Source organism: Bombus impatiens, unplaced genomic scaffold (genome assembly GCF_000188095.3).
Source record: "Bombus impatiens unplaced genomic scaffold, BIMP_2.2 scf_0152, whole genome shotgun sequence".
Taxonomy (NCBI): domain Eukaryota; kingdom Metazoa; phylum Arthropoda; class Insecta; order Hymenoptera; family Apidae; genus Bombus; species Bombus impatiens.
Window position 1 is genome coordinate 204,249 of NT_176571.1, and position 16,067 is coordinate 220,315.

A 16,067-nucleotide genomic window follows, 5' to 3' on the forward strand; every position below is an offset into this window, starting at 1 on the left:
GTGGGGGACCGGAGGGGGCCAACTAGGGGTACGCCCTGCACCGGAGCCCCCCTGACCACCCCACCACCAATCCACACCACCCTCTGCTAGCACCGCAATGTACACAGCTATATTAAAGGTGAGTGACTTCTTCGATACCGATCCTTTTTTATTTTTCTCTTCTCTTTTCCCTTCTTTGCCCTTCTGCCTTTATCTTCCTTTTTATCGTTTTTTCTCTTCTCTCATCTTCTTTCACCGTTCTCGCTTGTTCGCGTTCGCGCTTCCATCGGTCGCCCCCCGTTTCGCCTCTTAAACGGCCAATTTCTGACCCGATCGAGAACACCTCCCGTGCGCGGCGATCGGGCTGCCCGTGTTTTACTCTTTCGCGGACTGTTTCAGATCGCGACGCGATTACGACGAATTAGCGCGTGTTTCGGATGGCAAAGTCACCGGTAGAGAAAAGCTGGCGCTCTGTTCGCGAATTCGCGAAATGTCGTGGAAAATATAGAATTACACGGATCGTCAGACAGAATCTCGATTTTAAGATCTTTTCGCTTTTAAGAAGGTCGCTGTGCAATCTTGGCGAGGAGTCAACTCGCCAGCAGTTGGGAAATTCTTATTGAAAAAGATGTCTGCGACGGTCCCTTTCGAAAAGCGAGTTTCACCCTTTGAAAAACAAATTACCTGCAATCATAGAAAGCTTAGGTTTCTCGTAGCAAGCCCCAGGTTCTGATAAATCTTCCAAGTAGCAGTAGCTTAACCCTTGCGTCGAGCGAATTCGCCAGGGGTGAGTCGACTCGATGGTAATGGATTTGCCGACGGCGTTGAACAACGGTTTCGCGAGACCTCTAACGCGCATTAAGCTTCATATATCATCGACGAAAGTTACGGGATCCCGAAGAAAATGTCGGCTGGAGAGCGTTACAAATGGTGTCGGGGGTGGGGGCTTTTAGCCAGCTCCCGTGCCTTTAAAATTAAGTTTATCCGGTACACTTAATGAGGATAAACCACCTGCGAGCGTGCCTTCATAATTTCCTAAGTTATTCTGTTTGCGTGCATTTAACTCTGCCGTCTCGCGGGCTTCTGCATCTCAAGGGGTTGTTGTTGTTGCCGCAGCAACTGGCTCGCGTGAAATGTTGCCCCATCGTGATTTTCATATTCTTCTAAATTCCTCGTGGATAACTGGGTGGCTGGACGATAATGAAACGGCTGCAATTTTCTCGATTCCACGCGGTTCCTTCGTTCCACCGTTGTTCGGATTATTCGTCGATGTTAAGGAAAATTCAGTGGCCGATATATTCGAAAGTTTGGCGAATTTCTCTCTTTAGCCGTGGAAGGATGTAAAAATAGAACGGGAGAAAAAAAAAGTGAAATCGTATGGTCGCAAGAGGGTGACTGGAAAAAGAAAGTAGAAAGTTTTTGGCCAGGTAAAGGAAAAAACAGGAAACTGATCCGCCAAAAGAGATGGCAACTTCTGTCGTTGAAACGCTAGCTATCTGCCTCGCAGCATCCTCTGGTATAATTTGTACTTTAGTCCAGGGGGCGGCCATTCGTTCCCAGAAAACGAACGACCCTTCGAATTGCTTGGCCGAAGCCAATATCGGTTGTAAAAAAAGGTCCCCGCTTTTTCTCTGCTTTCACGAAAGCCTGCGCTGCTTCGCCGGGTTCTCTACCCGGCTTTTATGACTCTTTCCATGTTTGGATGGAAAAAAAAAGGATTCCCGGGAAATGTTGGCCGTGGTGGACGCTTTGTGTCGACCAGCCGACATGCCGCCTTCGTTTTCACTTGTTATTACGTTCGTTCCCTCTCCCCTTTGCTCTCCTGTTTGCCACACTCAGCTTCCTCTCTGTTGTTACTACGAAATTAATCGTTCTCGTCTTCCCTCGCAACTTGATCGTTGCTTCAGTCAACTGGTTTCTCGTACAGATTTCTTTTGCCTCGCAGCACGTATGAGGGGGTGGTTTGCGCCATTACACATCGGTCCTTGTTACGCGTCTTCCTTTGACGTTGAGCCTTACGTATTTTTCCACGGCCTGAGATTTTCGACCATGTGAAAAATTGCATTTGTCGAGGCAGTCGCTGATAAGACTCGCACGGACGATGGAACTCGGTGGAAAGTATGAAACTTGCGAAGTATTCTCCGAGTGTTTTAATTCGAACAATACAGAAAATTATACAGGGTGGTTGGTAACTGGTGGTACAAGCGGAAAGGGGATGATTCTAGGCGAAAAAAGAAGTCGAAAATATAGAATAAAAATTATCCGTTTGGAGCTTTGTTTTCGAGAAAATCCACTTTGAATTTTCGCTGGGTACGCGTGCACTTTATCGACAACGATCTACAGTGAGATCCGTTATAACGAGACGCGATAAAGTGGACGCGTACCGAGCGACAATTCAAAGTCGATTTTCTCGAAAACAAAGCCTCGAAGGAAAAATTTTTATTCTATATTTTCGACTTCTTTTTTCGCCTAGAATCATCCCCTTTCCGCTTGTACCATACCACCAGTTACCCAACCATCCTGTATTTGTTAAAACAGTCGCTGATAAAAATATGGACGATGGAACTGAAAAGTACAAAATTTCCCAAATATTCTCCGAATATTTTCATTCGAACAGCGATACTCACTCGAGCAATAACAGTTATGACGGACAATTTTCTAGCAACCTTATTCAGAATCTCATTATCAAACGGCGCGAAAGAAGAGAAATTCGCGCGATAATTCGCAGCCGGTTGCGAATCATATCCCTACGCTTCTGCTTTTCCGGATAAACGGGAAAACTTTATAAAGTACCTTTTGTCGACATCCTGCCGACGGAGGAATTCGCCAATTAACTCCACGAACCGCGTCGTAATTGTAGACTGTGGCCGAGCGTGCAGATTTCACGATACCGATCCAGTGTGTGCGATGTTTAATCGATGGACTGGTTGGTTGGTTCGGTTGTCGTTGAGCTGCGCGTTTTCGTGAAACTTGAATTTCGCTTCCCAACTGCCTGAAATCGGTTCGCCGTGTTGTTAGCCAGCCTTAAAATAGTATTTTAGCCTTGCAAATAGCCACAAGCATAGTGCATGCATGATGCATGCATTGCTGGTCGTATCCCGCATCAAAGTCTCCGTGGAATGCAGACTCGAAAAAGATTTAACGCGGCGACATTTCGAAAACAACTCCTGTCTTTTTTTTCTCTCTCTATCTCTCTCTCTCTCTCTTTCTCTGAATCCTTTTTCTTTACGATCAAATTTTGAACACTTTGGAGAAAATTTTAGAATCTTTCTGACAAATTCAAGCACATAAATTATCGTAAGTTACGGGACAGCTTGTGTGATAGGATGTAAATGGACCTTGTAATTATAACAAAATAAAGTTGACAATTAAATGTACATGTTGTTTTAAATTTTGAAATAGCCTAAGTCTAAAGTTAATAAATAAATATCTACCTACCACGCGGCCAAAGTGTACATAGCTATATCTATCAATATAACAAATTCATTGATCGATTAGAAGCAGAAACGATCGGTTATTCAGCGACGTTTCTTTTATACCGGCGATTATTATCCGACTTCTTCTTTATCGTTGCTGTGCTCCTTTATCAGCGTAACCACGTGCCGGCCGCGTTTTTACGACGCAAAGTAGATCGTTAGGTTGGGTGCATGGAACACTGCCAGCAACTATAATCGCGTTACGCTGGAACAGTAGCGCATTGGCGGCGGTGGTGGTGGTGGCAACGTCATCGTATCGAGACGCGAAATCGATTAGCGGCACGATAAATTACGATTTGAATTATATTACCATATTAATTACATATTTACGACGTTATTTATTAGAGTAGACTTGGTTGCGCGCGCGCGCGCGCGTTCCCCAGTACATGCGCGTTTCTGTTGCATTGTTTCGCGGGCTCATTAAATCCTGCATTGATAGCGGAGGGGCTGCATTAAATTCGCGATCGTGCCACGCTTCGATAATGTAACGAGATATACATATTTTAGGGCCGTTTCTTTTTTTTTTCGGAGCTCGTCGTCGAATTTCCGTGCAATTTACATTTCGTCGTCGGCGACGATTGACCGCCAGTTTTTGTCCGCTTCGCGAACACGCGGAGGAACAGAGACTACGCGCAATTAAGAAAGTGCACTCTCGCGGCGTGCTATCGTACGAGTAGTCGTCACGGTGCAAGAATTTGACGGACCTCTGGTGGCGTACGTCCATACGTCAGCCTTTTTCGTCGCCTAAATAAAGAACGGAGTATCGAGAATTGCCTGTGTCGATCGCTTGTTCGCGGGCCGACCCGGTGCCATGGCACAGATATACGCGAAGATAAATTTTGACAGTGAACAAGAAAAGGCAATTTAGAGGAATTCCGGCGATCTACTTTTATAGGAAAGTTTGCCCTGTATAGGCGATAAATCGCGCCACTGGGGCCCGAGTCTGAAAGCTAGAAATATTTAAAGGTATCTCGATCCCGAAATCGTGTTCCCGGAGCCACAGATCTATAGACAGATTCTATTTCGTCGCGGCGGGAGCGTCTCAGATCGCAACTTTTGCCGTTCTTTTATCTAGATAATACTATCGTTGATACACGGTGATTCGTTAAGTTTGTATCGGTTTTGACGGTGCACGATGAAACGACGATCTTTGCTTCGTCGATATTTGTCTGAAATATGAATTGTACACGGTCGTGTCATAGGAACTCGATAAGGTATGTTTAACGATGCTAGGAACCGCGAGTATAGTAAGTAGTATAAGCGGCTTTGCACGAACTGTTATTTGGTCTATGGCATTGCGATGCCATCTAGTGGCTTTAACGACATCGAGCTTAATTATGGCCGCCTCACTCCTGCTTCCGAGGGCGTGGTTAAGGCGGAGACTAACGGCGATGTATATTTCGTCGTATTGGCTCGTCACTCTTTATCGTTCGTCTCCATGTTCGTCGATATAAATCTACATACTGGACAGGAAGGATTTATTCCCCGGAATTTTTCTCGCGAACACTATCGCGGAAAAGTCTGGCGATTCGTTGGTGGCGAGGGATGCGAGAAAATCTTCGAGGTGGAAAATTCTGTAGTACTGCGCGGCACTATTTTTTGTTAATTGCTCGTTTCCGTCGTAGATGGCAGCACGGGTCGACACATTCTCGGTTGATAAAGCAGCGATTCTGCTTTACCGACGGCTCAATCGGTACGCCGTTTAATTTAGAACTCGCTCCTACTTACCCAGCTTAACGCTATTCCACGGTAGTCCAATGATGGCCGGTAATGCATTTTATGGTTGTTTTTATCGACGCGGTCGTACAGTAACTTACGTTGATGGTTCTGGTTCTCAACGTCGGGATCCGTGCTCCGTGCTCAAGGCAACTGTATGTATGCGATATCGGGGTCGTGCCTGTGTATCCGTGTACACTGTACGTGTATACGCTGTTGCGCTGACTCGACTGGACCGCTTGCATTTTCCCGACGAACGCATTCTCATGGCTATTCGTCAATAATCCAATAAAGCCGCGCGACTAGCGGCCTCATGAAGACGGAATAAAGTACCGACAGCGTGTGATTTTATTGCGCAGTAAAGCGTGATTCCGACAGATTGATGCACGATCTTTCCTCCCTCTTCCTCTCGCTGCCTTTCTATTTCTCGTTCGGCTCTTTCGTTCTTTCGCGCGCATATATTCAACTGCCTGCTCGTCAAACGGTAGGTCGGGGATCTTTATTGGCTGTAAAGGAAGACATTTTACGATCCATAAAAGCGTTTATAGCGCTCGAGCAGTCTTACCTCGGTTCTTACACCCCGGTTATATCCATTACCCCTTCCGCGGCCTTTCCAAGGGCGGCCACTGGCACGCGCTCTCTCCGCTGCCTTTGAGATTTACAGGTTACGCTCCCGGTAACACCTCGTAAACTTGGCTTAACGACTTTAACCGGGCCTAACTGCTTCCTTCCTGCAATCAGACCCTGACCTACCTCTCGAGCAGACGTCCTAGAAAAATTTCAGCGTGACCACTGTCCGTGAAACCACTGTCTCTTCATCTCCTTTTCAACTTTTACCACTTTTTCACCGCCGCAATTTATCTTCCCCTATCTTATTCGAGACTTTACTATAAATTTCATTGCCCTTTCCTTCCACTATTAAAAAAAAAAAAAAAAAAAAAAAAATCGTCTAATCGAATACTCCATGCATTTCTTCCGATATTAAAAAGAAAAAAATTATTATTTCTCGAAATTCTCGTGAAACGTGATTGTGCATCAGGTTTCACCCATTTGCAAGTCAATATCATCCTTCTTGATCGACGATTAATCTGTACATTATGGGGAGAGGATATATTCGCAAGGCCACCGGAGATAAGTTCGTGTGCAGCAGGTGCGTACGAATTCAGAGCAGGAACGTGCTCTTGGCCGTGTCTTACGAGAGAGTCGGGTGCGGACTGTTCTATCCGCTGTTTTATGATTTGTTTTGATTACACTTCATTACCATTTTACGCCTTTCGTTGCCACGTAACTGGCTGGCAATAACTCTTCGTTGTTGATTCTATCGCGACGTTTACGACCGTCATTATTAGCTGATACCACTTGAACTCTCGTAAAGTCTACGCCCGTGCGTCCGGGACATCCGCTTGCACGCTGGCCAACAGCACGTTGGGGGTGGGGGATTCCCGGCCAAAGGGTGGTTGCCTGGAGTGGGGAGACTTATGAGTTGCCGGATCGTCCGGCAGATCGCGTCCTTGCAGTTCGTTCTACGTCTTAATGTCATACTTCATTTATCGAGGCCTTTCTTCCTCCTCTTATCTCTTTACGACGAATCATCATAGCCTTGGGCTTGAAACGATTGCCTCGGCTCTCCAATGCCTTCTTTCTTCATTTTTTCTTACTCTCTCGCACTGCCGTTCTACTCATCTCTTGCTTATTATCTTTGCTTTCATTTCGCGTGCGCCTACTTTCCGTCGTAAATTCTGCCATGACGACCGACGGCGTGGTATCGGAGTATCTTGATGATTTCGGTGTAAATTCAAGGTGTCGAGGAAATTTATTTGTCACTCGACGAACGGATAATTGGACATCAAAAAAACACCTATGTTTCCTTCTTTCCTTTTTATACTTCTTTTTTTTTTTTAGTCACGATGAGATTTACGAGCATGGAGTTCGAAAGTCAAGATCGTATTTTAATTTGCGTCGTAGATATTTCCTTGACGTTGCTCGAACGGACGACAGCGGCTTGTTTACTCGTAGGTTTACTTGCTTGTCGCGTGAATTCATCTATCCGCTTTAGAACGGGCCGAAATAATTCCGGACGTGAAAATATTTTTCTTGCTCTTAATAACGTTCAGAATTCGAGTACAAAGGGTCCGGCTCAGGGATCGGGCTTTAATTTACGTGAAATTTTCGTACGGTGCGGCGGTTGAGCACCGTGCAGCGCTACACAGCGCGCGCGATCAGGCATAAACAAAGGCTTTTTCGCGCGGCTTGATAGCTTAATAAATGTAGCCGCTGATCCGCAGCCTGAAGGAAGCCGCGAATTTCGTAAAACCCGGTTTTGTACAACGGTATTAGCATTTAAAAGTAAGTTGCGCGCGCCCCGTCTGCCGGCGCCATTGGCCCGCATTTACACAACAATGAGGGGCCGCACTCTAAAAACTCCCAGAATCCCCGGGCTCCGAAGCGAACGCGGTGGAAAGAGCAGCGGAGACGTTGGACGAAAAAGAAAGAGAAACGGAGAATCGTAACGCCATCTCGATCTTTTCTTTACTTCCTCTCCCTCCCACCTCAATTCCCTCGTGTCTCACCCTCCCTGCTGCCTCTCCTCATCCTCTTCCATTTCGGTTTTGAGGTTAGGGTGCTGTGGGTCATAGAACGGGATAGAGGAGGCAACGGCATACAGCCTCCGACTAGAATCTCTTGCAACACAAAACCTAAGGCTTCCATAGCCGTTTTTTTTCGTCTTTTTCTTTTCGGGTCTTGGCTAGCCACAGGGAGAGGATGGCATACGCTTCGCTCCGTCTGCCTGGATATTTCTAACACATACGATACACGCCACATCGTCGCCCTTCTTCTCTCCCTGTCTCTCTGTCTCTCTCCTCTCCCTTCCTACTCTTTTCGGACTACAGCGTGATGGCTGCTGCGACGTTGCCAAATTATCTTACATAACTACTTAATTTTTCTAGGCACCACCGATACCATGAATTCGATCTCTTCGTCTTCTTTTTCTTGTGCTATGCTTGTTTAAAACAGGTCTATATTCGGCACGGTTCGTAAAAGCATATTTTATCAGTAACTAAAATCAAAATTTCGAAACAAAATATCGTTTCTCATCGTAACGCTACAAAATTTGCGTACGTAGCGATACTTGCGGTATATAAAATTCATTAGGTGCTGCTTGTTCGTTAAAATTGTGCGATTACTTGAATGGTAGAAATTTCCAGATGTTGATGTTCGGAAATCGATTTGTATCGCTATATAGAAAAACAGGTCGAGAACAACGAGGTGGACGCGTGTTAACCGTTTCACGAGTTGTCGCGCGGCAAAAGAGCCGCGACAAACGTTTCACGAGTAGTTTTACGCCTTCTTCGTCGTGGCTGAAAAAGCACACGGACAGTCTCGGTGCTCGCGGCGCGCTGCATTTCTCTACGTGTCTCGTGTGCGCGATTACACGGTTCGTTTAACGCGGCAAGAATGACCGTGCGCGCGCGTCCGCGTTGTCCATCAATCGCGGGCAGTAGGGAAGTCCCCGGTGTTCATATGCCGTGCCCGTGTCCAGCGGCGAATAATTGCGACCGATAACGCAACGCCAACGCGGCCGGTAGCTTAATTAAAAAGAAACGCGTGAAAATCGTTCCAACGATTCGAAATAGGGATATCGTCCGGCGGCTCTCTCTCTCCACTCTCGACTCGAACGTTTCCAGTTTCGGACGGCTGCTTATTTATACAGACCACCCGGGAGCGAGATCGCGTTGAAATAAAGTGGTACGAGCTAAATGTTCCTTGACCACGAGCGCCCGCGCGCACGTAATAAATATCCCCGCGTGGAATTTATCATTGTTCGCATTACTTTATCGCGGAACGAGATTAATGTCTTCATCCGTGGTGTGACCGACTTCCGTCGATTTCCTACCTTCACGGTTTTACCTATCGATCGTCTTTTACTTTGCACGTTCTCGTCACGTTTGCGTTCCTATATAAATTTCAAGGAATTTTGTAACAAGAAATCAGGATCGATAGAAAGAAGTAGCGAAGAAGTTGGAAAGATTTTATTGGTCGTGCAGATGTTCGAAGTATGAGTTATAGGTGGCGTTAACGCGTTTCTTTCTCCACTCTGTCCTCGAGTTACAAAGATTCCTCGTGTAATGCGTTCATTGTACGCGACCGGAACCCTCGGTCGCGTCAACTTCTCCCTCGTTCGCAACCCACTTACACACATCGTAGTATCGAGGTAACCTTTCTCGAGTCCCGTTCAAGTTCTCGAAAACTTCTTCGCGCTCGTGGGCCGTGCATAAAGGCGAGCAAGTTTACGAGGATGCCGCGGCAGGGTGAACGGGCTGCCTAATTGCCATACACTCGACGGGACGCTTACCCTTCAGGAAGATACACTTCTGGATCGCGGTGGAAGTTGGAAAAAAACCGGGAATGCATCTTTTCTTTCGTTCTCGCGCCAACTTTATATACTCTCCATATTTTTTTTTTTTTTTCATTTCTAAACTTTCCTACTTTTTCTATTAACTTATAAACGAACCCTCTGCGACTTCTTGATATTTAAACGCTTGAAATAAAATGATATTTAAATATTTAAATAGTACGATATAAATATTCTTTTGTACGAAATAGAAGTACGCAAAGAGAAATGCGGCGAGACTTCATAAAACGCGAGTTGTACAGGCGAAAGGGGTGGAAGAGATAACAGCCGTATTACGTAAGCGTAATATCCGACGATACGAAGCGAGAAAAAATTGACGCCACTTTTAGCCGCTGCCTCCTTCGTTATTCTAATGCCTGAAAAAGTTGCGCATCTTTGCAAATTATGGCAAGGGGTGGAACAAGTCGGAGGGACTCTGTCGGTGGTCTCGCTCGATCCCTCGGCAGATTATTCTCGCATCAGACCGCGGCCGCGGTAAATTATTCGTTTTCGACTAAAAACGGACAATGGAATAAAAGTTTGGAGGGAAGTTTACGCTTCTTGATCGAATAAATCATATCCACGCTGGAGCGTGCGAGCGCGCGAAGGCGCTTTAAAAGTTCAGGCAACGGTATGAGCGGTAGCGAAATATGAGAACTAATTGCGACGCACTCCGCGGGGAGTTAAATCACAAGGAGGTGGGAAAGGGTGGTTAGAATTTTGAGTTGACTCCTCCACTCTCTCTTTTTCTCTTCACTCGGCTGTATATAAACTTAAGAAGAAGCAGCGAAGACGAAAAGGAAGGGACGACGGAGCGTAGTTATATCCCGCGCATGTTGCCAGTAGCTCTGGTGTGTTTTTCATTTTCTTTATATCACCCTTGACGCTCGTAAAACCATTACCCGTGACCGAGCGAACGCAACTTCTATATAAAGCGCATCGGTGTGTACACATCCACAGTCGCAGCGATCTACGCGGTCTTTGATGATACTGGAACTTCTTTCGCTTCCTCGTTCTACCCTCTAGCTGGTTCGCGACGACGAACCCAATTTCCTCGGCGACGGGAATTCCACCCCTCGGATTTTCTTCGCTCACGTGCCCACGGGAAGGATTCAGTTTTCCCCGATACCAATTACAAACCGTATACCACTTCTCTTTCGCGATTTCTCCCTTCGCAATTCCTTCGAACTGCTCCCTCACTTTTACCCGATTCCTTTTTTTTTTTGTTCCTTTTCTTTTCTTTTCTCAATTCCATGGCAGCGATCGAAATTACCTGTAACAATCTTCACTTATTCTTTATTTAACTGGAACAACCGAAATACCGGCACACGGCTCATTACACTGGGGCGTCGAGGACGACTTGATACTCCGATGTGTAGATAAGTCAGTTAGCGACTCGCTCTAGCGCGTTCCAACGTGCAGCCTTTTTTGCGTACCTCGTCCTCTTATTGCCCTCCTCTCTCCTTCACTCCTGCTCACTCCTGGTGGGTGATTCATCATCGGCGTCGTCCTCTCTCCTTTCTCTGGCTTGGCTGGTTGGCTGGTCTGACTGGCTGGCTCGCTGGCTTGCTTGGTTTCTGGCTTTCTGGCCCCTGGACCCGCGTACCTCCTCGTCTCTTTCGCTCCTTCTCCCTTCCTCTACCTCTACTCTATTACTCGCTCTTCTTCCTTTTCCTCCTGCCCCTCCTTCTCTTTCTTCTTTCTGCCGCTTCTCAGACGTCTATGTACTCGTTTTACTCCTACACTGGAGTCGTACCAACATGCAGTTCTGGCTCGGCAGGGCGCTCTTTCGCGCTCTTCGCTTATAGGAATTGCCGCATTTCTCCTGGCACGTCCTGCAGCCTACGAGAGGACAGACGGTTCCGCCAGTATCTCAAAAATTTGACCACGTTCAATTTGCTCGATTTACACCTGCATCCACGATCTCGAATCTTCCTTCGATGTTCCAACGATCGCGTAACTCTTCCTCCCTATACGACTCCACTTTTCGCCTCCATTTGCACAAGCTAGCTTCCGATTAATTATTTCCTGTACAGATCTAAAAACAAACAGATTATTCGCGACGTTACTCGCTGCTACATGTTCTAATTCGTACATGACAATGTACGTGGAATTTCCAGTCGATACACGTGCTTATTTTTATGATTATGTGTGTAAGAAAGAACGAACGAGACCAGCACTCGTGGCAAATCTGCACGGTATTTACGTTATTCTTAGAGAAGCGAAGAAATGCGACGATTTCTTCATTATTTCTGCCGACTATCGTTTTCTCGCGCGTGCTATATCCCGGCATCGCAGCATTCCGTTTCGCTGTGGGTTTAAGGAGGATCTCGTGCCTGTTCCATGGTGTCCGATATATCCCTGGGTCGCATCGCACCCGGCCAAGATATCCGCTCAGTTAGGTACACCCACTATAAGGGAGAGTACGCGTCGCTATAAAACACGCGAAGCGATATATTACCCGGCGATATCACTCTCCGGCACGAGGCGATACGGTAATATTTCGCCCGGGTACGCTTGAAAATGTTGCCGGTGTAAACACTGCGGGGGCACGCCGGGGATCGCCGTCTGCGCGAGAATCCCCTCTTATTTCCGGCTGATGTTCCCTCGTCATCGAATACCCACGATGCTTTTCCTCCTATATCTTCTCTTCTTCATACAACCAACGAGTCAATTATGCTGGGACACGGGACAATGTTCTGACTTGCGTCCAATCTTCCTCGATCTTCCCCATGTGGGTGTACAACAGCGGCGAGTGAGAAGGAAACGCCGCGTGCCACGGGTCGACACGATTTTTCTACTCTTCCACGATTTCGCGTGTATCTAAATCGATAGTCGGTCGATAAGCGACGGTCCGCTAGGATCTCGTTTACCTGGCCGAGACTGTACGACCCGGTGTGAAATATCACGACGATAGAAAGAGAGGAAAGGATCTCTCGGCAGAGGTTCGCTTAGAAGGGACCACCTTTGGTTTCGAAGGTGGGATTTCGGTAATTCGACGTATTCGGGAACGGAGGAAGACCGATGGAACTTGGCCTGGCTTCGACGGACGAAAAGGACGTCGCGTGAGAGAAAACGACGAAGACCGTGGGGCAAGGATGGACGAAGAGGGGCAGAGAGAAGCAAAGAGAGAGAGAAATGGGTTGGGTATGGGGGATAGAGTAGGGGCGGGAGGGCGTTCCACGGCACCCTGCATGGGGTAGCTTGCAACCTCACGCGACACTAGAGCCATCTATATCCCCGGAGATTTATGAGTTCCTGGTGCAGCGGCTGCTCGCAGCAACTACACACCACGCAGTATCGGGTCCGGTACGGTGTTGGTGCTGCCCCCTGTCGCGACGGGCGTGCTGTTGCCCCGCGGGGGTTACGCGCAATTCGCGCTCGTGCAACGTCGCTCTGATAAAAAACTTGCGACTCCATCTCAATCCGATGCTTCTGCGAACTTCCTCCGCGCCGTCTCGCGCCCTTCGCCGTTCCCTTCGCCATCGGTGGACCTAGCGATCTCTCCGTCTCTCTTTCACACACACGTACGCTTCTTGCGACTACACACAGCGTCGCGCCGTCTCGTTTCCTCTCGCTCGTCGCTCGCACTTGAAATATCGATCATCATTGTGTTTCCTACGCGTTTATAGACTGCGAACGCATTGAAGTTATGGGGCGACGCCGATGCGTTTCTGTGTCGTCCGGGTTTCTTCCACCTTTTTTCATCCTGCGTCGCGTTCAAGACTGAGACTGTGTGGGTGTACCTTGTTTTTTTTCTTTTTTTTTTTAGTTACAAGTAAGTGCGAATTGGGAGAACGGTATTTATTATCGTTAGATAACCCTGGTTTCTCGTCTTAAGTATTAAACGTACTGTTGAGTCGTAGATAATTGCATTTACGTTATTCATTTTGAGTGTAACAATTTTATCCTTTAATTCTGTATCTTATACAGAGACTATTGCTTTTTATCGTTGTATCAATTTCCCAGTAAAATGGAATATTCCAACTCTATCGGTTACGCTCGACTCTGACCTGAGACTTCCGCGGAGGGGTTGAAGAAAATAAAGTAAACCGCTGGTTAGTGCTACTAGATTCGTAAAAAATGCAATCTCCTAATCGAAGTGAGAATCGTAGAACGCAGGGAAAATTGTCTGTATCGCGTCTGGGTAGGAAAAATCGCAGATGCGATCGCTTGCGCGATAAAGTCGTTTGATGGAGCGATCCTTGAGCGAGAAGAGGGCTAGATGGTATCTCCTTGAAACAAAGAACTGGACAAGAGGCAAGGGGGATAAAAAGCAATCGGCATCGATGGTGGATCGTTGGAAGGAAGGAAAGGCACTCGTAAGTGGAGATTTTTCAAGTGTCCCCTCGACGCAACCGTCCATTCGCACTGTATGCGATAGCCTGCATGGGTAACCGAATAAAATAGCAAGAAGGAGCGAAAGAGAAAGAGAAAGGGAAGGAAAACGGGGTTTAGCAGCGGTGGCACGAGGGTACGGGACGACGACAACGATATGAGTACCGGTATCTACCTACCTATGCTTCTGCTCTCCAACCCAAACGCCCCATCCTCTTGATGCGGCCGGTTTACGAGCAACCTGTGGTAACGAGAGCGATAGATAATAACCGCTCCGTGCTCAACCCCATCCCTTTTCTCGTCCTCTTCCATTCCTCTCTCTGTCTCTCGCTTGCACCCTTCCGTACGTTTCTTGTTCTAGCGGGCTAGAACGCTGCTCTTGCACATGGATATTAGCCGTCGGTTATTTTTTCTCGATTCGCGCGCTTGAATTTCTTAAACGCTCGTTGGGAACCGAGGCCGTGAGATTCGATTTACGACCGTGAAATATAGCACTCGATTGCTCCACGTATCGGGAATTTCTTTCGTAGAAGACGGGTGAGCTTCTAACGTAAACTTTCGCGGTTCTGCTAAGAGTTGGATTTACAATAGTTGAACCAGTTACGATAAGCAGAGACGAGAATGAATGAAGAAGTTGATAGAAGAATGACAATTAATCTGCGGTTACAATTGTAGAATAGTTAATGTCAGATAATTGTTCATCATTCTGCAACTAATATTCCTGTGGAGAAAATTGTAGAACCACGAATTCACACAAAATGAGTGGCTTTAATCTTCTTTTTCTTGGCAAATACAGTTGAAGTTGATTAATCGAAGAACGAGTTTATGAATTATGAAGAAGTTGATAGAAGAATGATAACTAATCTACAGCTATAATTGTAGAATAATTAATGTCAGATAATTGTTCATCTTCCTACAATTAACATTCCTATGTACAAAATTGTAGAACCACGAATTCACTCAAAATGAATGGTTTTAATCTTCTTTTTCTTGGCAAATACTGTTGAAGTTTATTAATCGAAGAACGAGTTGATGAATTATGAAGAAGTTGATAGAAGAATGACAACTAATCTACGACTATAATTGTAGAATAATTAATGTCAGATAATTGTTCATCTTTCTGCAACTAATTTTCCCTGCAGAAAATTGTAGAACCACGAACTCACAGAAAATGAGTGGTTTTAGTCTTCTTTTTCCTAGCAAATAATGTGGAAGTTGATTAATCGAAGAAAGAGTGGATGAATTATGAAGAAGTTGATAGAAGAATGACAACTAATCTACGACTATAATTGTAGAATAATTAATGTCAGATAATTGTTCATCTTCCTACAATTAACATTCCTATGTACAAAATTGTAGAACCACGAATTCACTCAAAATGAATGGTTTTAATCTTCTTTTTCTTGGCAAATACTGTTGAAGTTTATTAATCGAAGAACGAGTTGATGAATTATGAAGAAGTTGATAGAAGAATGACAACTAATCTACGACTATAATTGTAGAATAATTAATGTCAGATAATTGTTCATCTTCCTACAATTAACATTCCTATGTACAAAATTGTAGAACCACGAATTCACTCAAAATGAATGGTTTTAATCTTCTTTTTCTTGGCAAATACTGTTGAAGTTTATTAATCGAAGAACGAGTTGATGAATTATGAAGAAGTTGATAGAAGAATGACAACTAATCTACGACTATAATTGTAGAATAGTTAATGTCAGATAATTGTTCATCTTTCTGCAACTAATATTCCTATGAAGAAAATTGTAGAACTATCGATCCACACAAAATGAGTGATTTTAATCTTCTTTTTCTTGGCAAATACTATTGAAGTTGATTGATCGAAGAAAGAGTGGATGAATTATGAAGAAGTTGATAGAAGAATGATAACTAATCTACGGCTATAATTGTAGAATAGTTAACGTCTGATAATTGTTCATCTGCCTACGATTAACATTCCTATGAAGAAAATTGTAGAACCACCGATTCACTCAAAATGAGTGGTTTTAATCTTTTTTTTCTTGGCAAATACTATTGAAGTTGATTGATCGAAGAAAGAGTGGATGAATTATGAAGAAGTTGATAGAAGAATGACAACTAATCTACGACTATAATTGTAGAATAATTAATGTCAGATAATTGTTCATCTTTCTGCAACTAAT

The 16,067-nt window shown here is 45.4% G+C and overlaps 2 protein-coding genes across 2 annotated transcripts in view; both read left to right on the forward strand.

Moving 5' to 3' along the window:
* Positions 1-8,137, forward strand: part of LOC100747402 (homeotic protein ultrabithorax) — a 124,362-nt gene extending 116,225 nt beyond the window's left edge. The window contains exon 4 of the mRNA XM_033319434.1: positions 8,120-8,137. Coding sequence (XP_033175325.1) covers positions 8,120-8,137 — 18 coding nt within the window. The remainder of the gene's footprint in view (positions 1-8,119) is intronic.
* LOC100747045 (homeotic protein antennapedia) overlaps positions 7-16,067 on the forward strand; it is a 247,000-nt gene continuing 230,939 nt past the window's right edge. Inside the window, exon 1 of the mRNA XM_033319431.1 lies at positions 7-118. The gene's annotated coding sequence lies outside the window, so the exon portion shown is untranslated. The remainder of the gene's footprint in view (positions 119-16,067) is intronic.